This window comes from Myxocyprinus asiaticus, chromosome 24, assembly GCF_019703515.2.
Source record: "Myxocyprinus asiaticus isolate MX2 ecotype Aquarium Trade chromosome 24, UBuf_Myxa_2, whole genome shotgun sequence".
Classification (NCBI taxonomy): Eukaryota; Metazoa; Chordata; class Actinopteri; order Cypriniformes; family Catostomidae; genus Myxocyprinus; species Myxocyprinus asiaticus.
The window spans coordinates 10,286,205-10,310,994 of NC_059367.1; the positions used below are offsets into that span (position 1 = coordinate 10,286,205).

At 36.5% G+C, this 24,790-nt stretch overlaps 1 protein-coding gene across 1 annotated transcript in view; it reads right to left on the minus strand.

Moving 5' to 3' along the window:
* Window positions 1–536: 536 nt before the first annotated feature.
* The window catches only part of LOC127414740 (small conductance calcium-activated potassium channel protein 2-like), a 44,144-nt gene continuing 19,890 nt past the window's right edge, over window positions 537–24,790 (minus strand). The window contains exons 5-10 of the mRNA XM_051652982.1: window positions 16,259–16,400; window positions 12,209–12,319; window positions 10,563–10,690; window positions 9,629–9,637; window positions 4,557–4,626; window positions 537–3,330 (exon numbers count right to left, since the gene is read on the minus strand). Coding sequence (XP_051508942.1) covers window positions 3,031–3,330; window positions 4,557–4,626; window positions 9,629–9,637; window positions 10,563–10,690; window positions 12,209–12,319; window positions 16,259–16,400 — 760 coding nt within the window. The 3' untranslated portion in view covers window positions 537–3,030. The remainder of the gene's footprint in view (window positions 3,331–4,556; window positions 4,627–9,628; window positions 9,638–10,562; window positions 10,691–12,208; window positions 12,320–16,258; window positions 16,401–24,790) is intronic.

Genomic DNA, 24,790 nt, shown 5'->3' on the forward strand with positions numbered 1-24,790 from the left:
CTGTTTGGGATGCTCAAACAAATAATGTTTTGATATGGCATTCTTATAGTTGTCTCTGCATATTTCGATCAGTACCCTCTGCAATTTTCAATGAGTGCCTTCAAATAGACTAGTTAAACTTGGATTCATTTTGTTCTGTCAAGCCACAAAAGATTGAGTGAATGCACAAATGCAGAGGAGGTACAGAGGACTAGATGGATGGATGAACAATGAGAGAAATAAAAGCACTTGAGTTGCAAGCTTTAAAGTGCCTTGTGTGGGCTAAAAATACTGTCCATTTTCTTCTGCACAAAAGTTCTATAGATGGTTAATTGCAAGCTATACAGGAACTGCTATTTCTACATCCTGCATCACCACTGACCGGGAGTCTTACACTGTTGTTGTCCTATAAAAATATTCAAGATGTTCATGGATTTGAACCAGTGAAGAATCCATTTAAAATCTGAAATAGTTATCTGATAGGCTTACGGTATGTAAAAAAATCAACAACACTTCCAATAAAGACAGGGGTGCAAGGTAACCAGTTACTGGATTTATTCATTTATTTCTTTATATTGGAGCCCAGCATTATGTAAATCTGCTACAGCTTGGCCAACAAGGCCAAACACACACAGTAAAGGCAGTTTGCTGTTTTTTAAACCTGTAAAGACAATCACATCTTGATGTTTTTCATTCTAAACGCAGAACTGGGAACCAAATCAATTAATTTCATGTAATTGATCATGAAAAGTGTGGGATTCATCTCCACTTGTTAATTTCTACATCTCGTTAAGGTGAATTGTTTTCTTATTTAATCAAGGAACTCATGTTTGAACTATGCTGCCACTCTGCAGGAACATCAGTGCATATCCTCTACAAGCTATAAAAAATCTAGGTAAATAAGAAAAAAGGAATCTCTGTAAAAAATGAGAAAAGAACAGAGAAAAAATTAAGAGAAAACAGTCCTATTGGTTAGCTCCATCATCATTTGCATTGAAACATGCAAGGGGGTGGGGTGTATTTCCTTTTGTCCAGTCTGTTCTGTCATATCCCCAGGCTGCCTTCTAGATTGCCTGAACTAAAAAAGCTGTCAGGGCCTTTGGAAACTTTGCCTATATGAATAAATCATACAAGATGGTGATTGACAATATATTATGTGATTCATGTAAAGTTGTCTGAAAAACATGAAAAAGTCGCTGGAAGGACAGTTGTGTAGCCTTAACAGAAGTTGCACACATGGTTCCCACTGAGAAGGAAAACCTGGAAATATCAGGGAATTTTAAAGGGATAGTTCACCCAAAAAGGAAAATTATCTTATCATTTACTCACCCTCATTCCATCCCAGATGTGTATGACTTTCTTTTTTTCTGGAGAACACAAACAAAGATTTTAAAAGAATATCTCAGCTCTGTTGGTCCATACAATGCAAGTGAATGGTGACCAGGCCTTAGAAGCTCCAAAAAATCATATAAAGGCAGCATAAAAGTAATCCAGACAACTCCAGTGGTTAAATCTATATCTTCAGAAGCGATATGATAGGCATGGGTGAGAAAAAGATCAATATTTAAGTCCATTTTTACTTTAAATCTCCACTTTCACTTTCAGAATGTGAACGAATGTAAAAGTGGAGATTTATAGAAAATGATGTGAGAATTTTTCATGTTTGGGTGAACATTCCCTTTAAAATTGTGTTTCCCATGCTTATAAAATTCAGGGAAAGGTATACAATCCCTATATGTCATGGAGATTTCTACATTTTCTAGAACTCTGATCTGCTCTAAAAGATTTCATGGGCTAAATATTGCTCTTGTGTTGAGTAAAACTTGCTCACAAACCATAGTGATGTCTGATTTGTGAGCGAAACAGTCTTTTTAGTTGGTACTTTTCAGAGAATTGGTTGAATTGGTTCACAAATTGGTCTGAATGATTCATTAGTAAATTTTGAATGGTTTTTAATCCTCATCAATTAGTTACAATCAACTGGAAATGTCATGGAAATTCATTGGTCAAAAAGTGTGGGAACCTAATGCACTCACAGCACAACATTTTGTTTGTGCATTTTATTGTTTATTCCTATTATGAAAATGCTTATTATCTGCCAAGAACTTTTTTATGGTCAGAATGAGATAAGGAAAGTTTTTGAAGCATGATTTATGAAAAACTGATCAGTCTAATTGGACTGCAAAAACAAAAATTTGCATTTGGCAACACTGTTTTATTTGATCGCTTTTTTTATTTTTATTTTTATTTTTATTTTTTTATTATTATTAAAATTACATTATTAACTTTGAATCTAGTAATGTGAAACATTCATTTTCAACCACCCACCCGTTGGTCTTCCAAAGGCCCCATCAGCTCTAAGGCTATATTCGGAATGGCATACTAACATACTACTCTTACTATTCCTGCAGTACATAATATGTAATGTATACTGTGCACTGTATGCAAATTAATCAATTGCACAGAACACCCAGATGATCTACTACATTAGCCAAAATGTGCAGTATACAACAAAGCACACTTGACGCAACTCACAAGCAATGTGCTGATGTCATATGACAACAATGTAACATGCTATTGTTTAAAACGTGGTAGGCAGTACACAGTGTACTGTGCAGCATTCAGTAAATGGTTCGCTAGTATTCCATTCCGAACATCTTCAGCCTACATCTTCACTGTCATGGACAGGAAGTCTTTCTGGTGACTTCCTCTTCCTCACATTTTCCCTTTCATTTTCATTGGTTCAATTCCATTCAGTGCTCTTTTTCAAACTATACCTTCATATAAATCCATTCCACCCCCTTTAGTCTAAATCCAGTCCATTACTATACAAGGGCTTTACAAAAAAGCTAACTTTAAACAGCCATACAATGGCTAAACGTAAACCATATCTCTACCATGATGTGTTAATTCATAAAAAATGTTTCTCTGTGTGTTGAATTTGTCATTCTTGTTAACGTTTTAGTACTAAAAGTATTTTTAGCAGTGTTAGTTGATGACAGGTGTGTGTGGGAGTGTGTGTGTTGGTTTTAGAGTGTGTGCGCGAGCGTGCTAGCCGCTGTCAGAGGACGTGTGTGGTGCGGTAGAGGGTGACCGCCGTCGGTGCACTGATGACGACCAGGAGCGCTCGGAGGCCTGCGAGGAGGGTCGTATCAGGGTGAATCCACGCTGGGTCAGCCCGTCCAGCAGGTGGTGTTGTTGCTGCTGTATGGCTTGTGAGAGCAGACCAGGCAGAGCCTGCAGACTGCTGTTAATGGAGTCCAGTTTTGTCTCTAGGTGACCTATCCGCTTTTCGAGCTCCTCACTGCGCTCCTGCAGCTCTGAGACTAGGTCGTACATCACATTCTGAGTCTGAGGAAGTGATGAAAACACATGGTTACCAGACTCACGCATACAATTATACACACACAACTGTATATTATAAGCCAATGGCAAAAAATGTATCCCAAAAATTAAGGGTGTGTTTGAAATTACATGCTATTTTTGCAGTATGCAGTACGCATTAGACACTGTAGTGATCTATTATGGGTGTGTTTCAAATAGCATACTACTATACCGCTCAAACTATTTTTGCAGTATGTATACTGTGTACATTGTACAAGTTTTTCATACGTATATGTGAGATGACCTGCCATATTTGCCTAGAGCACACTGGGTGGAGTATTATATACCAAAATGTTATGTGATTGACTTGACCTTGCATTTGCAGTGTGACGAATGAACTGGAAGAAATATCAACTGCAAATTTTACCATATCATCCTTGACTCATTATGTGATCAGACTGCCTAATATTAAAAATATTTACGCACAATTGATTAAAAAATGCGGAATAACCATTTTTCTTACACAAGATGATAACTGGATACTACTCACTGAATTAAACATGTAATACTTAAAGTTGAAGTATGTAATTCCTGCAAAACTAGAGCAACCGATCGGAATAGCGAAAATAATCATTTTCAAAACAGCCTTCTGAATACGAATATTATATAAATTAATATATTGTAACAAAATGTATTGTCACTGTACATTAATCTACTTGTTACATCTTTTGATATTGTTGAAAAGTGATTATGTTTAAGGGCTGGGGTAAGGTTAAGGGGATCTAAAATATTTATAAAAATGTACAAATATATTGATCATGGATTTGTTAAAATGTTACATATCTAAAGCTGTAAATACATAAAACTGTTACGTTTTAGATGCTTTCAAACTTTCACATTGAATGTTTTTGTGTTTATTCAAACGTAAAAACATGTACGTTTAAATGTACAAACGGCTACGTATATTGATGAGATCAGGCTTTTCTGTTACACATAATATTTTAGAATAATATGCAGTAAATAGTATATATGGTGAATTCAGGTAAATTGGGCGACTTTTTAACATTGAGAAGACTGTCAAAAAATTTACCTCATTTCCCTATTTTTGCCTGTATTTTCATTACACTCTTGCTGAAAACCCAAACGTAACTGAAATATAACCTATAACCTAAATATAACATATAGACAATGCAACACATTACCATCTTCACACTGAGGCGTATTTTTCAAACAACAAGAAACTTTTTACGCACCTTTGCTAAGTCGACCAGCGTGTTTGCTTGGTCATTCAGCTTCCTTTGCTCCATCTTCACACTTCGCAGTCTATAAAGAAAGGAAGCAGGTGGACAGACAAAGAGAAAGAGAGACAAGGATGGGGCCCAAGGAAAGAGGACATACAGATATACAAGACAGTTTGTAGTGGAAAGAGTGAATCATGAAGTTCAGGAGTTGGTTTGGGGTGTTAATGAAAGGAGAGGAAAAAGAGGAAGAAACAGAGTTTGATAATTAGGTATTAATTTGGAAGGTCAAAAGTGTCACATTATGAATGTTCTCCCACAATATGGTGCCAACATGCAAACATTCACATTCCAGTTTGGTTCAATTACACATGCAAACTTATTCAGCCACAAGAGGTTAAAAAAAAAAAAACAACCGAGGCATTGGTCCAAAACTTTTCTGAATAAAAATAAGAATGGATTTGATAAAACCAACTCAAAATCAAGAAATTGTGCTGCACAACTTTTTGGTGGTGGTCTGATACAGATCAAAACGCTCAATAAAAGTGTGATGAAATGCAGTTAAAAATTAGTTACAAGTAATAAGAGCATGAAATGAAGTTAGAAAGTTCTAAATTAATACAGTTGCTTTTAAAAAAATTGACCTTTAAAAAGTAGCAACAGCAGAGTTTATTTAAAAAATTTAATTGAATTGATTATGTTCTACTGAGGGCAAAACATGCATGTGGTTTGCTTTTGTATGTATCTCTAGCCAACATAGAAAATCATCTGTTGACTATTAAGGGCTAGATTCATTATCAAATCCACAATCTTTCTCTCAGTCTCATTTGTTTGTTTAAAAGAAAACTAAACCCTAGAAATAATTAAACATATTTTCTTAGTAACAGGAATAGTGAAACATGTTTAATAACTGAATATTATAATGTTTTGCCAATAGGGATTTCTAAGTCAAAACTCTTGACGTTAAAGGAATAGTTTAGCCAGAAATTAAAATCCTCTCATCATTTACTCACCCTCATGCCATCTCAGATGTGTATGACTTTATTTCTTCTGCTGAACACAAACAAAGATTTTTAGAAGAATATCTCAGCTCTGTAGGTCCATACAATGCACGTGAATGGTGGCCAAAAAGCACAAAAATGCAGCATAAAAGAAATCCATAAGACTCCAGTGGTTTAATTAATGTCTTCAGAAGCGATATGATAAGTGTGGGTGAGAAACAGATCAATATTTAAGTCCTTTTTTTACTATAAATTCTCCTCTCTGCCCAGTAGGTGGCGATATGCATGAAGAAGACGAATGTGGAAGTGATTGCGGAGATTTATAGTAAAAAAGGACTTAAATATTGAACTGTTTCTCACTCACACCTATCATATTGCTTCTGAAGACAGATTTAACCACTGGAGTCTTGTGGATTACTTTTATGCTGCCTTTATGTGCTTTTTGGAACTTCAAAGTTCTGACCACCATTCACAGACCTACAGAGCTGAGATATTCTTTTAAAAATCTTTGTTTGGGTTCAACAGAAGAAAGAAAGTCATACACATCTGGGATGTAAATGATGTAAATGGATGGTAAATGATGAGAGAATTTTAATTTTGGGTTGAACTATCCCTTTAACTTTCAATAGGGATCTGGCTTAAAACATTTATTGTATCCTTTCAGACTGTAATGAGAGTATCATGTGCAAACAGATAAACTGATAACAGTACAGAATTAGGCGGCTATAGGCTCCTTGGTAATGACAGATGTTCTAGCAAAGATGCATTAGCATTAACCTAATTTCAATGCCTATTGAATTCATCAAGTCAACACCAGGAACTCTGTTGGTACCCAATCCTCTAGGACAGAATTAACAAAACCCGGAAATGAAAGTTTCGTTGTGAAACAAATGAGGGGAGTGTTTGAACATGTTAGGTTGAGGGTTTTTGGCACATAGGAAATTAAGGAAAGATTCAGGAGATACTCTGATTATAACATGCAGAATGTGAATGTAGCATGATAGCTGCTTGTGTCTTCTCCAGAGTCAACCAAGCAACCTAAACCAACCCCAGCCATCCATTCCCAACAACGTTTTCCCTAGCCCCAGAAAAAACACAACTCAAGTGTGCAAGCTGTATGGAAAATAAAAAGGTGAACACTTTATACTTTTTCACAGTGCTTGTACTGTTTCATAGATGAACTCTCAATTTTGGGAGGGCCAAAATTGATCTGTTTGTTTCTGTACTCAGATCTCCATAGTTCCTTGCACTCCAGATGCACTTGTTACCTTCTCCGCAGTATGAGCAACACAGCCAATTTGAGTTTATGGAGCATTTCAGGTGCAGATATTTATAGAATTTTATGACTGAATGCATTAGGCAAGGGAATGTTTATGTAGTCTCGTAAAAGCAAAGGCCAAATGCATTATAAATGAATTGTTGTGCTCAGTAGTTGTGCTTTTGCTTTGACCGGCAAACAGGGGCAGGACGGGCGATTCACATCAGTGAACTGATAGCGTAGCCAGAAAAATTTCCAGTGTTACTGCACTTAAAAGCTGAACCAATCAAGTGAAAGCACACAAGTACAAGTTGCTGAAGCTTTTGTTATCATCTAAGCTTCTCATGCAGTGCTTTAACATTTGGTATTTTTGTAAATGTATCGTGGTATAAATGATTTGCGATACATTTGCAAGAAAACACTGCAGATTAACACAGTGTCCTAACCAGACGCAATATGATAAAGCAGCAAACGATAAATGGTATCTCTTCCATTTTACACGGACACAGTTTTTGTCCTAACCAGTAACGATTGGGACAAGCAACAAGCAAAGGCAAAAAGGTATTTGAAAATCAGACGAAAAAAACAAAGGTACAAGACCTTGTCTTTACGGACTTTACGTCATTAATGAGGGAATGAACTACAATCCCATGAAGCATTTCGAATGACATAATCAAATTAAAAACGATGGATAAATCTAAAACTACTGATTTGAAATAGTTGATTATTAGTATAGAAACAATATACACTGATGAGCCAAAACATTATGACCACTCACAGGTGAAGTCAATAACATAGATCATCTCCTAACAAGGCCACATGTCAAGGTCTGAGTGGATTAGATGGTAAGTGAACAACCAGTTCTCGTAGTCAACGTGTTAAAAGCAGGAGAAATAGGCAGGAGTAAAGACCTGAGTGACTTTGACAAGGGCCAAATTGTTATGGCCAGTCTACTGGGTCAGAGCATCTCTGAAAATGCAAGGCTTGTGGTGTGCTCCCGGTCAGTAGTGGTGAGTATTTACCGACAGTGGTCCGAGGAGGTACAAACTACAAACCGGCAACAGGGTGTTGGGCGCCCAAGGCGTATCGATGTGCAAGGGCATTGAAGGCTATCCTGTCTGGTCCAAACTGACAGAATGTCTACTGTGGCACAAGTCACAGAAAATTGTAATGATGGTTACGGGAGGAATGTGTCACAACACACAGTGCATCGCACCCTGCTGCGAATGGGCCTGCGTAGTCATAGACCGGTCAGAGTGCCCATGATGACCCCGTCCATCGTAGAAAGCGCCTTCTATGGTGACGCGAGCATCGGAACTGGACCTTGGAGCAGTGGAAGAAGGTTGCCTTGTCTGATGAGTCCCGTTTTCTTTTACATCACGTGGCCGGCCGTGTATGTGTGCGTTGTTTACCTGGGGAAGTGATGGCACCAGGATGTACTGTTGGAAAATGACAAGCCGGTGGAGGGAGTGTGATGCTCTGGGCAATGTTTTGCTGGTAAACCCTGGGTCCGGCCATTCATGTGGATGTCAATTTGACACGTGCCACCTACCTAAACATCACTGCAGCCCAGGTACACCCCTTCATGGCAATGGTATTTCCTGAAAGCAGTGTCCTCTTTTAGCAGGATGGTGCGTCCTGCCACACTGCACACATTGTTTGGGAATGGTTTGAGGAACATCTGTGGGATGTGCTGGACCAACAAGTCCGATCCACAGTGGCTCCACCTCGCAATTTACAGGACTTGAAGGATCTGCTGCTAATGTCTTGGTGCCAGATACCATAGGACACCTTCAGGGGTCAAGCAGATCTATGCCTCGGCGGGTCGGCACTGTTTTGGTGCCACATGGAGGACCAACAGCATTTTAAGCAGGTAGTCATAATGTTTTGGCTCATTAGTGTATTTAAATTGATTGCAAAATAGTTATATATATATATAGATATGCAAAAAAAGTAGTTTGAAAGTGTAGGGATTACGTCATTTACAGTGCGTCATGAGAATGTGCAGTTGCTGCAGAGCTCGTTTGGTGCGCTTTGTTTGCAGCAGATCTCTGATTGGTAGGTTCATGGGTAGTGTAGTTATTCACCAGAAATTCCGCAAGTAAATATGATTTTTTTTTAAATGAAGAAGAAATAACATGGACTGATGGCTTTAACGGAAGCACATATAATCGATTAACAACCTCGGAGCTCTCAGTAGGTCTGTTTTAAACGTTTTTTAATTATCGTTAAAAAATCTATTCCCTTATGGAATAATGCATGGGATTTTTACTTTCGGACTGTTGTGTTCTATATCTGTCACTGTAAACTCTTATTGGACCAATAATAGTAAATTAAACATCAAGTTTAAGTTCATAAGTTCTGATTGGCTGTGATTGTGCCGTGTTGCACAGCAGTTTTGCTTGTAGTGTGGACAGAACAGATTGCTTGTCACTGGAATCTTATCGCAGTGTGTCTGGTTAGGACATGCTGTTACAGACTATTTCATGGAGGTACTGCAGCTAAGATGATCAGTGCAGATTGAGTTTCTATGGAAATCTGGAACAGGCTAGATGAATGAATTTTGGACATAAATTTGAAGCTGAGAGGATGCAAAGAACCTTTCTTCCCTCCAAGTATGTACATTAACAGGGCTGTAAACCATCTTAACAGATTTGTAAAAAAGTGTACTGTAATTTATCTGTACTCTTAATGGATATTACATCTAATGTAAGATGGTACCCAGCTTCAAATGTTTTCAATGTTTCTCATGTTGGTTAATATTGCTGAATAAAACTTATAAAAATGAAAAAAGGGGTTCCAATGGAAAGGAAAGATAGAAGACTTACTTCTGAGCTCTGCAGTGATTAAAGGCAAAACAAAAACAAATATATATTTTTAAAAACCTCAAGTTGCACACAACACTTGACACCAAAAGACTTTAAAAATCTGTCATTTTATTTGCATTGTTAGGCCATTTAGCAATGTTTGTTGCTTACATTTTTTATTGTATTTCCATCGATATTTCAAAATTAATAACTGATATATTGCACTTCTTCATTGGTTTTCAGGAGCTGATGGTAAACACCATTCTGTCTAACATGCTTGGCTGATATATACTGGGTAAGGTTAGAGCAAACAGGGTTGTCTCTATTCTGTACCTAGGTTACGGTCTACGCCATTCACAAGACAATTTAAGTCCATGATCAGACAGAGAAAACACCCAAGATCTTAGGAATAATTCACCCAAAAATAAAGAATTTGTCACTATTTACTCACCCTTATTTCATTCCATACCTACAGTATATGACTTTCTTTTTCTCAGATGACATAAAAGAACCAATGGCATTTAGCATCAATGGTGTCATAATCCGCAAATGTACTATTTTAGTAGCCCCATTCACTTTCATTACATGGAAAAGAATGGCCAATATATTCTTCAAAATTTCTCCTTTTTAGTTTCCCGGAAAAAAAGCCAGGTTTTGAACAGAGGATGAGTAAGTTATGACAGAATTTCCTTTTTGGATAAACTATTTCTTTAAAATTTGTAATGTCAGTCTAAAAGCTTCAATTCAGTTTTCAAAACTCTTTACCATATACATTATTTTATGTGAGTAGATTCCCAAAATTGAAAAGAGAGCACATGAACTAAACCCAGTTTTAATCACTGTAAATTTTAGATTCATCTTTGATTTCATATAAAATCTACCATACCAACAGCTTAAGGGCCAAACAGTTCTTTGTAAGTTTATGTGTTATACTGAATGTTGCAAATATACGTACTGATGTATGGCCTGCAGAAACTTGCGCTGATGTTTCCGGACCTTGGCGTGGTCGATCTTCTTCACGAGTTTAGTATATTTGTAGATTAGCCATGTTTCCCTGAGTACATTAGCAGCCGTGTTTTTTACCTGTCACAAATAAAGTCTACATAAGAGACTAAGAGGTATTTTACATAAGTATTATGTGAAATATTGTTTTTAAAATAGCAGTACAGCAAGTATAGCCAGAAAAACTTTGGACCCTTATTCATCTATTACTGAGATTCAAAATCTAATTTAAACCTGGACATAAACAGACAAATTTAACACAGAAATGTTATGATGTAAAATTAATATAAAGGGGTCATGACATGAGGAATCAAATTGTCCTTGATCATTTGACATACAAGAGGTCATTGTACCATCAAAATATACTGTAAGTTTCAGAACTCAAAATGTCCTCCTCACTGCAAAAAGAGCATTTGTTGAAACCAAGCTGCCAAAAAAACTCATTCTCTACTTCCTCCACATTGTGATGTCAAAGCAGAGAGCTAATCATAACAGTGACCATTTGCTGTCAAGTCTTAAAGGAGAAGCAGCACCAAAACTGAGTGTTTCTGACAGAGTCAGAATGAGGGTGGAAAATGATCATGTTTTACAAATCTATGACTGTTTTTGATGCAAAAAACTTTACTTATATTTTAAGTGAACCTCAAGGAACATGTTAAAATAATTAAAAAAAAAAGGCATGTCATGGCCCCTTTAAGATTCTGCACTATTTCTAGGTCTCTGATCAAATAAGCAAACATCGACCATGTTAACTCCTTTGTATAAAAGGTCACATTATATTGCTTCCATTGAAGATGGATTGTCTTTGGAAAATTTTCAAATCATGCTGAAATAACATGAATCATCAGGTTTTACACAAACTTGTGGAATACATTCACTCAACTTGCTATGTTGAAAATATAATTTGTAATTACAAAAAAATCTAAATTGTATTAAATTAGAAAAATGAAAACTAGAAATATTTTCTCAAGTGGATTCAGACTTTTGGACTCCACTGTAAGAGTGCAGATAACTTATGACTCCATTAAACCTTTCAAAGAGAATACTACTAAAATAAAGCACATTTTCAGCAAAGTGCTGCCACTGTAGTTGCAGGTCCTGCAACGCTCTGGTGAATTGCCTGCCAGGTTTTGTCTAAATAAATGACATCATCAAAAAATGAATGCTGGCTTGTTGCTGTGGCTTATGCAGCATCAACATTTGGCTTAAAAGTGCTTTGTGCAGAGAGTCTGACTGCTCCTTACACTTATTTTATATTTACTATCCTATACTAGGCTATTTTACTATTTTAAATGACATTTTTATTTACCTTTTTCCACTTTTTTTTAATTTTCATTAAAAATTCAGTATATTCAAGAAATGCCATTTAATTAATCAATAATAATAAATTAAGTCTTGTAATGTCTTTCTCTATTTTTCTGCATTTCTGCCAAAGCTTCTATACTACTCTGTTTTACTCCTGAAGTTCTGTACTGCGGTGCTGCTAATTTTATTTGCTCCTGTATGAAAAATTGCTTGTGTTTTTCCTCATTTGTAAGTTGCTTTGTATAAAAGCATCTTCCACATGATTAATGTAATGCAAAAGTAAAGCATGCTCACTCTTTTGCAGAGTTGAGTGTCCATCATAAAGTTATGAACATGCTTCTCAGCCTTGGTGAGCTCTAGTTTTCTTGCTACGACAGCAACAACTAGGGCAGTGCAGCCAGCCCCCTGCAAATAAACATAAAGACAACAAAATCTTTTTTGAGAGAAAGTTTAGCTAAAGTCCTAAGCTTTTTTGTATACAGTTCCTCTAGACAAAATGGCTTTTTGACTTGATGATGTTATGGCAGAGTGGATACCAATCTAATAATTGTAAAAAATGTGAAAGTCTCATGCCTGTTTCACATCGCAAGCGTGAGCAGTGCATATGCGACGCTACAGCGCAACTGCAGCATAACTACAGCAGCAGACTCACTATGGCTTTAACACTGGAACACTTTTTTTTCTTTTCTTTTTTTTTACAGTGTCACAGCCGTGGCTTTATATAAAAAATAAAGTGATTTCTATCTAACTATGTTGAGTATTTCCTTCATTAATGCATAACTTATGAAATGGTTATTAGGAGTCAGCCATTGATAAGTATTACAAACATGATCATCATGAAATCGTATTTACATGATGCTGGTGTCACCTAATGTGCTCTTGTAGAATTCTTTCATTATTGGCAGCTAACACAATAAGCTCTAATCCTGGGGTCTCAAACTCAAATTACCTTTTCTGCCATTGACACGCAAGTGCCAGCTTTACAAATATCTGATGGACTGAGTTGCAAAATTTCCATCAATGTCTATTTTTATCCATTATATTAGTTTAAATTTCCCTGATTCGCAGTATATTTGATGTTGTCTTGAAACAGTCAACATTTTTAGTAAAATATAACAATACATAGTAAGCGTGAGTCTGAGTAAGCAGGTGTTCTTTTCAATAAAGAGAGAGAGAATTCTAATGGCAGAATAAACACATTAGGACATGTAAACACATGAAAACTGATGCGCAGAAGGAAATACACAGATTCACATCCCGGCCAAATGTTTTTTTCTATGTCCAAAAAGAGGGCATGTCTGTGAAAAAAGAAGACGTTTGGTCACCCTACATTTCACAACAAAATATATTTATTTTGCCGTGGCTCTGTAGCGGAGGCGGAGCATGCCAGTGAATAGTGCTCAGTTAACTGTTTTAGTTACTGTCACAGTATTAGCCCACAGATATTGATGCATCATGCTGCTCTGCATGTTTAGCTGAGACCTGATATTGTATTTCATGAGAACGACAGACCCATAAGTAGCAGTCCCATTTAGGTACTTTGATGTAACTGGAGAAATTATTTAAATATACAAGGACAAATCTTGCATAGCAATCAGTTAACACACAGGGTATTTGTTTATTTATTTTTTATTTTCTCCCCTTTTTCTCCCCAGTTTGGAATGCCCAATTCCCAATGCGCTCTAAGTCCTCATGGTGGCGTAGTGACTCACCTCAATCAGGTGGCGGAGGACGAATCTCAGTTAACTCCGCGTCTGAATCCGCGCATCTTATCACGTGGCTTGTTGAGTGCATTACCGCGGAAACATAGCACGTGTGGAGGCTTCACGCTATTCTTCGCGGCATCCACGCAGAACTCACCACGCGCCCCACTGAGAGCAAACTACATTATAGCGACCATGAGGAGGTTACCCCATGTGACTCTACCCTCCCTAGCAACCGGGCCAATTTGGTTGCTTAGAGGACCTGGCTGGAGTCACTCAGCACCCCCTGGATTCAAACTTGCGACTCCATGGGTGGTAGCCAGCGTCTTTACTCGCTGAGCTACCCAGGCCCCCCACATAGGCTATTTGTAAATGAAATCATTTTAGTTCAGTTGTATGAAAAAATTAAGTGACTTGAGTTGCTGTAGAGCATCAAAAATAGAAACGGAGCAGCCGTCGCCTGATCACGTGTCTCATCAACGGATGTTTCCAGTACAAACAGCTCCGTAGATCATGACGGAAGTGATCTAGTTTTGTTAAGTGTGTATAAGCCATGTGGAATATATTAGACTATTGTTTAATAATTCTTTAAGAGAACTACAGGGAACATTAAAGACCAAGACAAAATGCAGAAAGTAAAATAAATTGTGGGCCGGGTTTAAGGATAAACTATTAACACTCACGTGCAGTGTTAATCTCATCAACGAAATCACTGACGAAAACGTTAGTTGGAGAAGGGTTTTTTGATTTCATCAACGATAATGAAATTGAGACGAAAAGGCGCATCATGACGATAATTAACCGATTTTATTAAAGCATACTGTTGACGAAAATATGACGAGATAAAAATTATACTGCAAGATATTAACAGTGCAAGATATAAACAGAAGAAGAAACATCTAGAGAATCTGTATATAGAATAAGATATTAGATGGATTCATCTAATCCATTAATCCAGTATGTTAAGGATTTCTCTGCTTGAGCTGCGTGAGTTGAAAGCGCTAACACCAGCAAAAGTAAGCGCTTTAACATGGGGAAAACACCTCATTCCAACGCATCCTATTTATACATGATTTTAATCACTATATTGACAACATATGTAATATAAAAACTTACATCTGCACAGTGAAGCGAATGAACAGGTGAACTTGAACTAAATGACGCGCTAGTCAGAAGATGCATAATTTGCATTACGTAACTTGCGTTGTGAATACGCTGTAAGAAACACGCTACATGCAATGTAATATAATTTCACGGAAAAATAATACGTCTCTAAAGCATGAAGAATTCATAATACAGTAGGGTAACTTCTAAAAAGTAGCTAATACTTCAGTCAATTCATAATAATTTATTTCAGAATCTCAGGTTTTTCACAACAAGGACAAGGTATGCATATTTATGTTTGATACATGTTTAAATTAGAAAATGCCTATACATTTTTTTCTAAATGTGTGAATATTTGATTAAAGTTTGGTCTGTTACAGTTTGATACACTTATTTGTCCATTTTGCAAATCATCATAAACTAAAATATATTATTTTTGTTGACTAAAATTACATGTCATTTTCATCAGAGTAAAACTGACTAAAATGAATGAATATGACATGATGAAATACTGACTAATTTTAAAAGACATTTTTGTCAAAAGATTAAAACTATACCTAAAACAAAAAAACTGTGAAAAAATTAACACTGCTCACGCGGTCCGTATGAAACTATCTTCTGGTGGTTTGAAACCCCTGCTCTAATCCTAACAAACATCATCATTCAGTGGAAAAACTAGGTTTGTTAACTTAACATCTGCACCAACAGCTGAAGCAACTGCTTCAAACGCATTTTCCTTTATTAACAGTAATCCTTATAAAAAGTGTCTTGATGGCCATAGAGCATGGTGTTTCTTCACAATCACTCTTGTGTCATCCATCATCAATCCAAGAATGAGTTAAGTTCTAAAATTATAGACCACATGGGCTGTTGCGTGCATTTGTTTATCAGGTCCATTCATGCCAGTACACTCGGCTGTGTATGGGTATTTCTGCTAAGCCTATAGACCTGCTCTATGTACAGTATAATAGTATACGACAGACAGTTTATTTTCATATATTTAGGCTCATAACTTGTAGTATACTATGGTTTTAAATTAGAAAACCATTCTTCTACTTAAGCTATCATTTAAATCATTTCAATTTGTTTTTGTGTCATTTTACATCTCCTGGCATCTTTATTGTTTTTTTTTCTGACGTTCTCTAATTCAAATTTGTCTCTAAAATGCCATTTTTACCTTTTTGTGTCCAAATATATCTTTTTTGTCCATCAAAAGTGCACCGTCACATTAACTGAGTGTGAGCAGTGGTGCAAAAATAGACTCGGCGCAGAAACACCCGCTTCAATGTTGTGACGCTCCAGCTATGCTCTGATGCGGTGCTGCTGCGTCCAATGTGAATACTCTAACCTGTTAAAATGGGCACCGGAAAAATTACGCTCTGCTCACACGCTGCTCATGTTTGTGAAACAGGCCTCTGTAAATAGAATTGACGGTAAGACTTTACCCCGGACTTTACCTATTTCTTATCTGTTTCCATTGAGTCACGGTGGGAAAAGTTTAATTTATACAATATTAGAAGGTAAAGGAGAGACGCACCATGATTCCAGTTAGTAGACACACTCCCTTCCCACAGTACGTGTTAGGCACCATGTCTCCATAACCAATAGACAGGAAGGTTATGGAGATCAACCACATTGCTCCCAAGAAGTTACTGGTGACTTCCACTTTATCATGGTATCTGATAAGATAAAATGACAACAAAAATGCAGAGAGTGATTAATCAGTACTTTGTCAGCAGAATACAGTAAATCTTGAAAGAGAAAGAATGAGAAAACAAAATTTTACTTTTGTGGCTTTTAGTCCATGTCTATTTATTTTTAGGCCATCAATATGGTAACGTACTCCTAAAAAATTACTTTTAAGATATACAGTATGCATAAATACTTTCAAGATTAGCAAATACAGTATATGCATTTCAAATTTACAGTCTTCCTTTTCCAGGAAACCAAAACAAAAATATTGATGACTCATCGTACACTCAGTGGGCGTATCCAAATTTTTGTCCAACAAAAAGCTCTCTAGAATGAAAATGTCCTTCCCCCTAATACCACCCACCTCTGACAAGCAATACTAAGAAGCAAATCATGTTTTTTTCTGGACTGTGATATGAACTAAAGGCTACTGGCTATTTAAAAAAATAACTTTTATAAGTTCTGCCCAAATTTCCGGTTTCAAAAGAAAATACAGCAACACAGGAAAAAACAAGAACGCCAAGCCATTTCCTGAGGTGTGCGAATTTAAATTTAGAATGGTAGCTAGATATTTATCACCTTTAAAAGAGTGATTAACAGCAGATCTTTCTTTTATAATAGTAAAAAATATAATAAATATTCATGACCTTAGTAAAGATTTTCTGACCCGCCTACTTAATACTTTGTGCTACTTCAGAAATCTTGTAAATATAGTTAATTATATTCATAGATTTTCATTGATTTGACCCATACTAAATGATAAAGTTACAACAGCCATTTACAAACTGTCTCTTTAAAATGTGAACACTACTTAACATTGACACTGCTGTAATATACAGTAAACTGTTCAGAATATAAATAATGACCTGTCCAAATCAGTGGCCAGGTACTGTACACTTTACATTAAGTGTCATTTGAGCAGCCCAATTACATTTGAAGGGTAATCTTCAAGGTGACCTAAAGTGCAACTTAGTACTGAATGCAGCAGTATATATCAATATTCAGGCCTGACTGCACATGATGAAAGGCGGACAGCCCAAATATAAATTAAGGTGCCTTTATATATGTAATTTCAAAGGAGTGATGTCCATATTGTGCTTATATGAACGAGAGGTCAGCCAGGGCCCATTACATGGCTTTGCTCTTATTCACCCAGTGTTCTAACTCAGTCTGGTGTGGAGAATGGGTCTGTGTAAAACTATTGTGGCAGTCACAGTCCATTACACAAGCATAAAGAGGGTAAATGGAAAAACATGCTGGCAGTGTAACCAAACCCAAAGCTGTCATGAACTAAGATAATGTACTGCTCTGAGAGTACAGGGCACATAAGACTGTTCAGGCAGTCAAGTTCACCAAGGCATTTTAGCATTATCTCAAAACAGAGAACATTTGTTCGAAAGCATCATTAATGTGCAAAAACTTAAACATAGATTCAGCGCTTACAAAAATTTACCATGGTAAACACACTTTCTGTAATTTATGGCAAATACCATTTACTACAAACATTGGTACAACAACTAGATACCGTATGTAAACTTGAAACTTAAAGCAGATTCAAGTCCTTGTGTTTGGGTTTGTTTGCATTTGAATTTTTGAATAGTCTTGTTTTAACATTCCGTCAATGAAAGTCTATGGAATTTTGGGGATTTTGGATAATTTGCTTCTGTAATTGTAATTCTGTAACTTCTGTAAAACTGTAATTCTGATCAATTAGAAAAGACAAAGCACACTATTCCACAACAGTCTGAAGGTCTATGCCAAGTTTGGTGGATGTAGCTTGAAAGCTCTAGAAGTAGTTACAGTCAGAAATTTTGGTCTTGTTTAGGGATTTAAAAAAAAAGACCCCAAACCAAGTCTGACAAGCCAAAATAATTTAACTGTTGTACCTTCATATTTGCCACCACTGTCAACAAAAAAGACTAGGTACAAAATAACAGACATTTGCACTGTTTAAAGGATTTTGTAGTAGTTGACTGGTAATTTGTCAGAAACTATGGTTACCATACTACATTTTTGTAATGGAACAACATACCATATATGATGATTCTTTCTCTTTAACATTTTTAAAGACACCATAAAATCAGAACTGGAGTTTGTGCTTTTATTCCATGTCTATTAGCTCTGAGGCCACCTATATGTTAGTGCATTCCTAAAAGTTGAAATAAAATATAATTAGCAGATATATGAATTAAAATGTACAGTCTTTCTCTTTGGAGAAAACAGACTAAAAATACTGATGACTCATCTTTCATTTAGGGGTGTATCCATTTTTTTTTATTTATTTTTTTTTCAGTTAAATGCTCACTAAAATGTGAATGTCCCTCCTCTTAGTACCAACTACATCTGACTAGCAATAGCAAGTAGCAAATCATGGTTCATGGCAGTGACATAACTAAAGTTTATAGGCTTTTTTAAAAAAGGGACAAGCTCTTTGAAACGTCCTGCCACAACTTCCTGTTTAATAGAAAATACGTAAACACAAGAAAGAAGACTCGTCAAGCCATTTCATGGGGTCTTTAAAAACATTCCGCTCAATTCAAGCAACCAATCACCCAAACAACACTCTTAAATAAATATAAAATAATAATAATAAAAAAATTAGGATGATGATGTCAAAGCTTCAGAACGAAGTCATCTCTTGGCCTCAGATCCATGTTCCATCAGCGTGGGCAATATGTCCATGTGCTGACTACGGGGTAACTCTACATTTATGTGCAAATTTATCAATCAGTGAGTGTCCAGTTTCTCTGCCCATAAATTTAACTGAGGACTCATTAGCTTGAGTGCTATTAAATGAGGCTTGTGCTAGCCCGTCATCAAATGATTTAAAACGAAGGAGTAGCTGTGGCCATTTAAGGGTGAAGTGAAGAGAAATACAGAGTCTCTGATGGTTCCAAAGGTGCTGATAAAGCACCTCTCCATTCCTTCAATGGATTCATCAACTGTAACTCTTACATAAGGCATGAGAATATAGAAACATAACCTCCTCCCACCTGCTTTGACACCTAACAAGCACATTAGCTTAGTTGGTGTTCTCAACACTTTAACTCAACCATGAGCCACACACAGCGGAAAACCACTATATTTGCTTAACACACGATGTCTGGCACAGATTAACACACTAGCTTGGATATCTGAGGATACAGCTGATATAATGGTTTGTTTTAGTGAGACCAGGTCTAGTTGTCACATAGGGTATGTTGGTTTCAGCACCGATAGTGAGGTAAGTTTTGGGAATTCTGTCCTCCACTAATACTAATACACAACTATTTTCAATAGTATTCTATTTTTCATCACACTAATGAAGGGGAAAGCTGTCATATTTGTTTTGTATGTTGTAATTTTATACAATTGACCATTTTCACATTTCCAGGGTTTGCAGTTCTTTAGCGAAGAATGGGAAACTATAGCAAATATAATTTCTACATTTCCATTTGCTCCAACAGCAAAAATAAATAAATAAATAAATAAATAAAAATCAGCTATTACATTTCCATGACTGTCCAAAAAATAAAAATTGGTGGATTACGGCAAAGTCCCTTTCAAGGCAAGTCAGTCCACTCGGCTGCCATCTTTGGAATGCTCCCAGGCCAGCTCATTTCTATGGATACAAGCAGCATAAAAGTACTGTTCCTATCTATTTGAATGGGGAAAGACTGAAATCTCCATAGCAGTTGGTCAAGATTATGATCATATAACATATTTTAAATCAGCAGTAAAATCTGACAACAATGGTATCATAAATTATGCTTCTTTAGCTCAGATCACGCTAATAAATGCTATTTATTTTATTTTTATTTTTTATTTTTTGGCTTGTTCAGCTAATGCACAAGCACATTCTCGAGTTAACTGACATGAGATATATGTACAGTAGCTAAAAGGTGATTTTCTAAACGAACTATATATTTATCCTGGACAAGCATGGTGGAAATGTTAATTATTTTATTTTAATTATTTTTTTGTAGCCAAGAATTCAAGCTATGTGCCTATAATGCTAGTGACCTTCAAAAGTAAAACCACCCTTAGAAATATTCACTGGAGTTAAGTGTGACAACTAGTCCCAATTTCACCTATATGCTAGTCTCATAGAATGAACCCTACTTTAACGACATTTTTGCAAACTGAGTTTTACGTGCCGCTTCCTACGTTTTGCTGCAGTTTCCTGGTGAAATTAACATTAGAGGCGCTACAACAACTGTACGTTTTATTCACCTTCACACAAATCACGGGTACTATGGCTGTTTCTATCTTTATAAAACTTATTTTATGCTCTATTACGCACACCCTACTTTGTAATGATATCGAAACACTTTTGATTTAATGCAGGGGTGTCAAACGTGCGGCCCGCAGGCCAAATGTGTCCGGGATGATTTGAGGGGGAAAAATACTTAAAAACATTCAAGTTGATTTAGCTTATTACATTGATATGATGACCTTTTTTAGCTACAGCAGGGCAGATAAACATTTTAATTTACGGTGTTACATGGATGTTATAACTCTCTGTCATGCCAAAATGAAACAAGAACTGTTTTGTGTAAAAATCATTGCAGTCATTACATTTGTTCAAATGATAACATTAAGATAATATAGACAATTTTTGTAATAAATGATTTTATCATTTTAATACATGATTATATATGTATATAACAGCCCTCATACAGTAACGCTTAGTGGCCCTCGACCTAAAATGAGTTTGACATCCCTGCTCTGATGCATCATTTAAAAACAATATATTTTAACGCTTGTATTACAGACCCACCTACATTTACACACTTATTCCAATGTGATTAATTTTTCATCTTCCAGGTTTTTAAAAGCAGTTCTGGCTCACGCTGCTATATCATTTCAACTCATCTGAACGATGGGGTGCGTTCTATTCAGAAGTGATCATCCCTACACTCTATACCCTTCAAAGACTTTACCCTCCATTGTGAGAGCTTTGAAGGGCTGAAAAGTGTGGGGCTCAAAAATAGTGGTCATTTGGTCATTTATTTGGAAATTGTTTGGAACGACCCTACAGCTTGGCTACCATTACACTGTGTAACAAATGTTTGTTTTTTTTTCTTTTTCTTCTGGGTAGTAAGTGTTATTTCCTAATTGTGTGTTAAAAATGTCTCAAAATTATAGAAAATGCCTATTATTCCCCACAAACTTTGCTTTTGTTACCAGGACAGTGACATTTTGAAATATACCTATTTCCATTGAGAAAACGGGCGAATTTGTGTCTTTTCATTCACATAAGTCAGAAAAAAATAACATATGAATCCAAATTAACATGTATTTATACTAAAGTACTATTCAAATCCGTGCTGATCCATAATGGTAACAAGTACCCATCTCTTCCCCTGGCTCACTCAGTGCACCTCAAAGAGGATTACAACAGCATCAAGACCTTGCTGGACACCTTGAAGTATGATGAGTATGGCTGGGAGGTCATAGGAGACTTCAAAATGGTGGCATTCCTGATGGATCTCCAAGGCGGTTTTACCAAGTTTCCCTGCTATCTTTGCCTTTGGGACAGCAGGAACACCAAGGCGCACTACCACAGCGGGACTGGCCACAGCGGACCGAGTTCTCAGTGGGGAGGACCAACGTCAAGTGGGAGCCACTGGTGGACCCCCGGAAGGTGCTGATGCCACCACTGCACATCAAATTGGGCCTTATGAATCAATTTGTCAGAGCTAAGGAGTTGGCAGCCGTCAAGTACCTTCAAGATGTCTGAGACAAAGGTCAAAGCCAGTGTCTTCGTCAGACCACAGATAAAGAAGGATTTTGGATTCATATGTTTTTTTTCAGACTTTATGTGAATGAAAAGACACAAATTTGCCCGTTTTCTCATTGGAAATAGGTAAATTTCAAAATATCATTGTCCTGGTCACAAAAGCAAAGTCTGTGGGGAATAATAGCCATTTTCTATACTTTTGAGGCATAAGCAATTAGGAAATAACACTTACTACCCAGGAACAAAAATTGTGTTACATAGTGTATTCTTCCATCGAAAAGCCCTGCAAAGGCATCATTTAAGCCTTTTCAAAGTGTCCAAAAATCCCCTTGACTACATTACAGAATGTTTAAATGAGTTAAGAGTCTGTTTTGGAATGTTCGCGATTTCAGACTTCAGATGTCAAAACTTACACACAAGCCCTTTAATCTGCTTTAAGATGCTCTCTTCTTTCTTTCTTTCATTCTTACTGTAAAACCTGTAAAAACATCTAACTTCAAGCATTTAAAACTATTTTAAACTTTCAGACAATGTTTTGTCAGACCCAAGGATGTAACCATATATTCAGGACTGGGGGGGACCAACTGTAATAATTTAATAATCAACCATGGAAAAACCCCATATCAGTATACCACTATTCTGAATATTGTAGGGGACAAGTCCCCCTCAATGACTATGGTGGTTACGGCTCTGGTCAGACCAACATTATAGTTTGTCTCAACACATTTTACATATCTAGTTTAATCAGTACTTTTGAACCACACAAAGTAAAATATCTATTTTTAATAAATATATTTTCTTTTTCCCAACCACCTAAGCCAAGTTTTTTTGGTTTTTTTGGTTTTTTGTAACGTAGGGCAAACATGCAGTTATAGCAATGAGTAGTATAATAAAAGTTTTGTTCGACAGCCCTTTTATACAAAGAATAAAGCTTAACCATATAAAGCCTAACATATTAAAAAATAGTCAAATTATATTTTTTAAATCTGTTTACACCTTTTTTCTATAAAATAATGAAATTTTAAGCACATGTTGCTTGAATTCAATAAATGCTAATGAAATATCAGTAACTTGAAAAATCAATAACAATATAAATGTTATTGTTATTTTTACTATCAAAATCAGAAAAGATTCCACATAAAAAAGAGAGCATCAAAACATGAAGGTAGCTATTCTGGAAATTATATTACAAGGTGTCCAACTTCCAGAGGAACACTTTCACCAGGACACAGTAGACATCTCATACACATCGTGATGATGATGTAGAGGCTTTAGAAAGTCATGCATCAAATATGATATGCGCTGAGTTATAAGGTTAAAGAGTTGCTCAAAAAATGTAATTAGAAACAGGGAGGCAAAAGGGTCCTATAAGAGGGCTAGGGGCCCTCATAGTCACAGGGACCTCTTAAGGGGGCCATGTATAAACATTTGTTTTCAAAGTTGATGGGATGTGTAATTCAGCTATGCATCCATCCATCCATCCATCCCTAATGTAAGTGTGTTAACCGATCTAAGCACTTAAATTTGTCAATCAGCCTCTTGGAATAAGTCTCAAAAGTTATTAAAGTGTACAGTGTTCGATACAGAGTGCATGGCTTGGCATTTATTTGTGTATTAAATTACAGACATAAATGACCAGTGTGAGTAATGTATTGTGAGCTTACAAAACAGTGTATAATTTATTTGTGCATTCTGTTACGAGCAATTGTGAGAATCTTTGATGCTGTTAACTACATTATTAAAATAAAGCTGAGTGACTGGATCAGACAGTTGTTGGGTTTACTCCCCCTTCTCCCCTCACTCCGCTGCTGATCACTCCCACTTTTGAGTGCACCTTTTAAAAACGTGGTGAGAGCTCAACTGTGCTGAAACAGGAGGGTGTTGCGACCCTTTAAAAACCTCTGATTACAATATAAATTCACTCGCTTTTAGTGCCCCCAGCTGGACATTTTACTTGGAAACTGCAGCCAAACATGTAATGAAGCACATAATTTTGGTTTGAAAAAATGTTGCCATTGTCACGTAATTCATGAGATGAGGCTGGCTATAGTTAAGCTTCTAATAACAGCATAGTTATCAAATCTGCTTTCAGACAGGAAATATTATGTCATGACAGGTTTAAATTCCCCTTAAATCTTAAAAGTCTCATGAGTAATTTTATGTCCCCTAGACATTGAACAGAAATACCCTATACACCAATATGGTCTATTCTTGTTGTGCAGTGAATAAATAACAGGAAGATGATGTGGCACATATAGTCCAATGGGTAAGAAGTGCTCACAGAATCTAGCTAAAGGGCTCAGGATGACCTGGTTTGCATAGCTGTGCTGCTCTTACTATTTCAGTGGGACATGACAACATACTAGATCTTCACTCTTCCCCCAAGGTCTAGGTCATGATGGTGATATCTTGGTGGAAATATCACTCTAGAGCATCAGAAAAGGTCAAGGAATCGACAGCGCTTTAGGAAAAGAACAGGCTGCTATGAACATGATGACTACCATGTTTAAACACATGGTGTCAGCTGCGTGAAAATCCCAAAATCCAAAGAATTACTCAAAAGTTTGATAATGACCGTACACTAAGACTCCTCTTTGAATGAGGCTTTAAAATGAACGACCATTTATAGGAAAAAATAAATTAATGTATATGTTT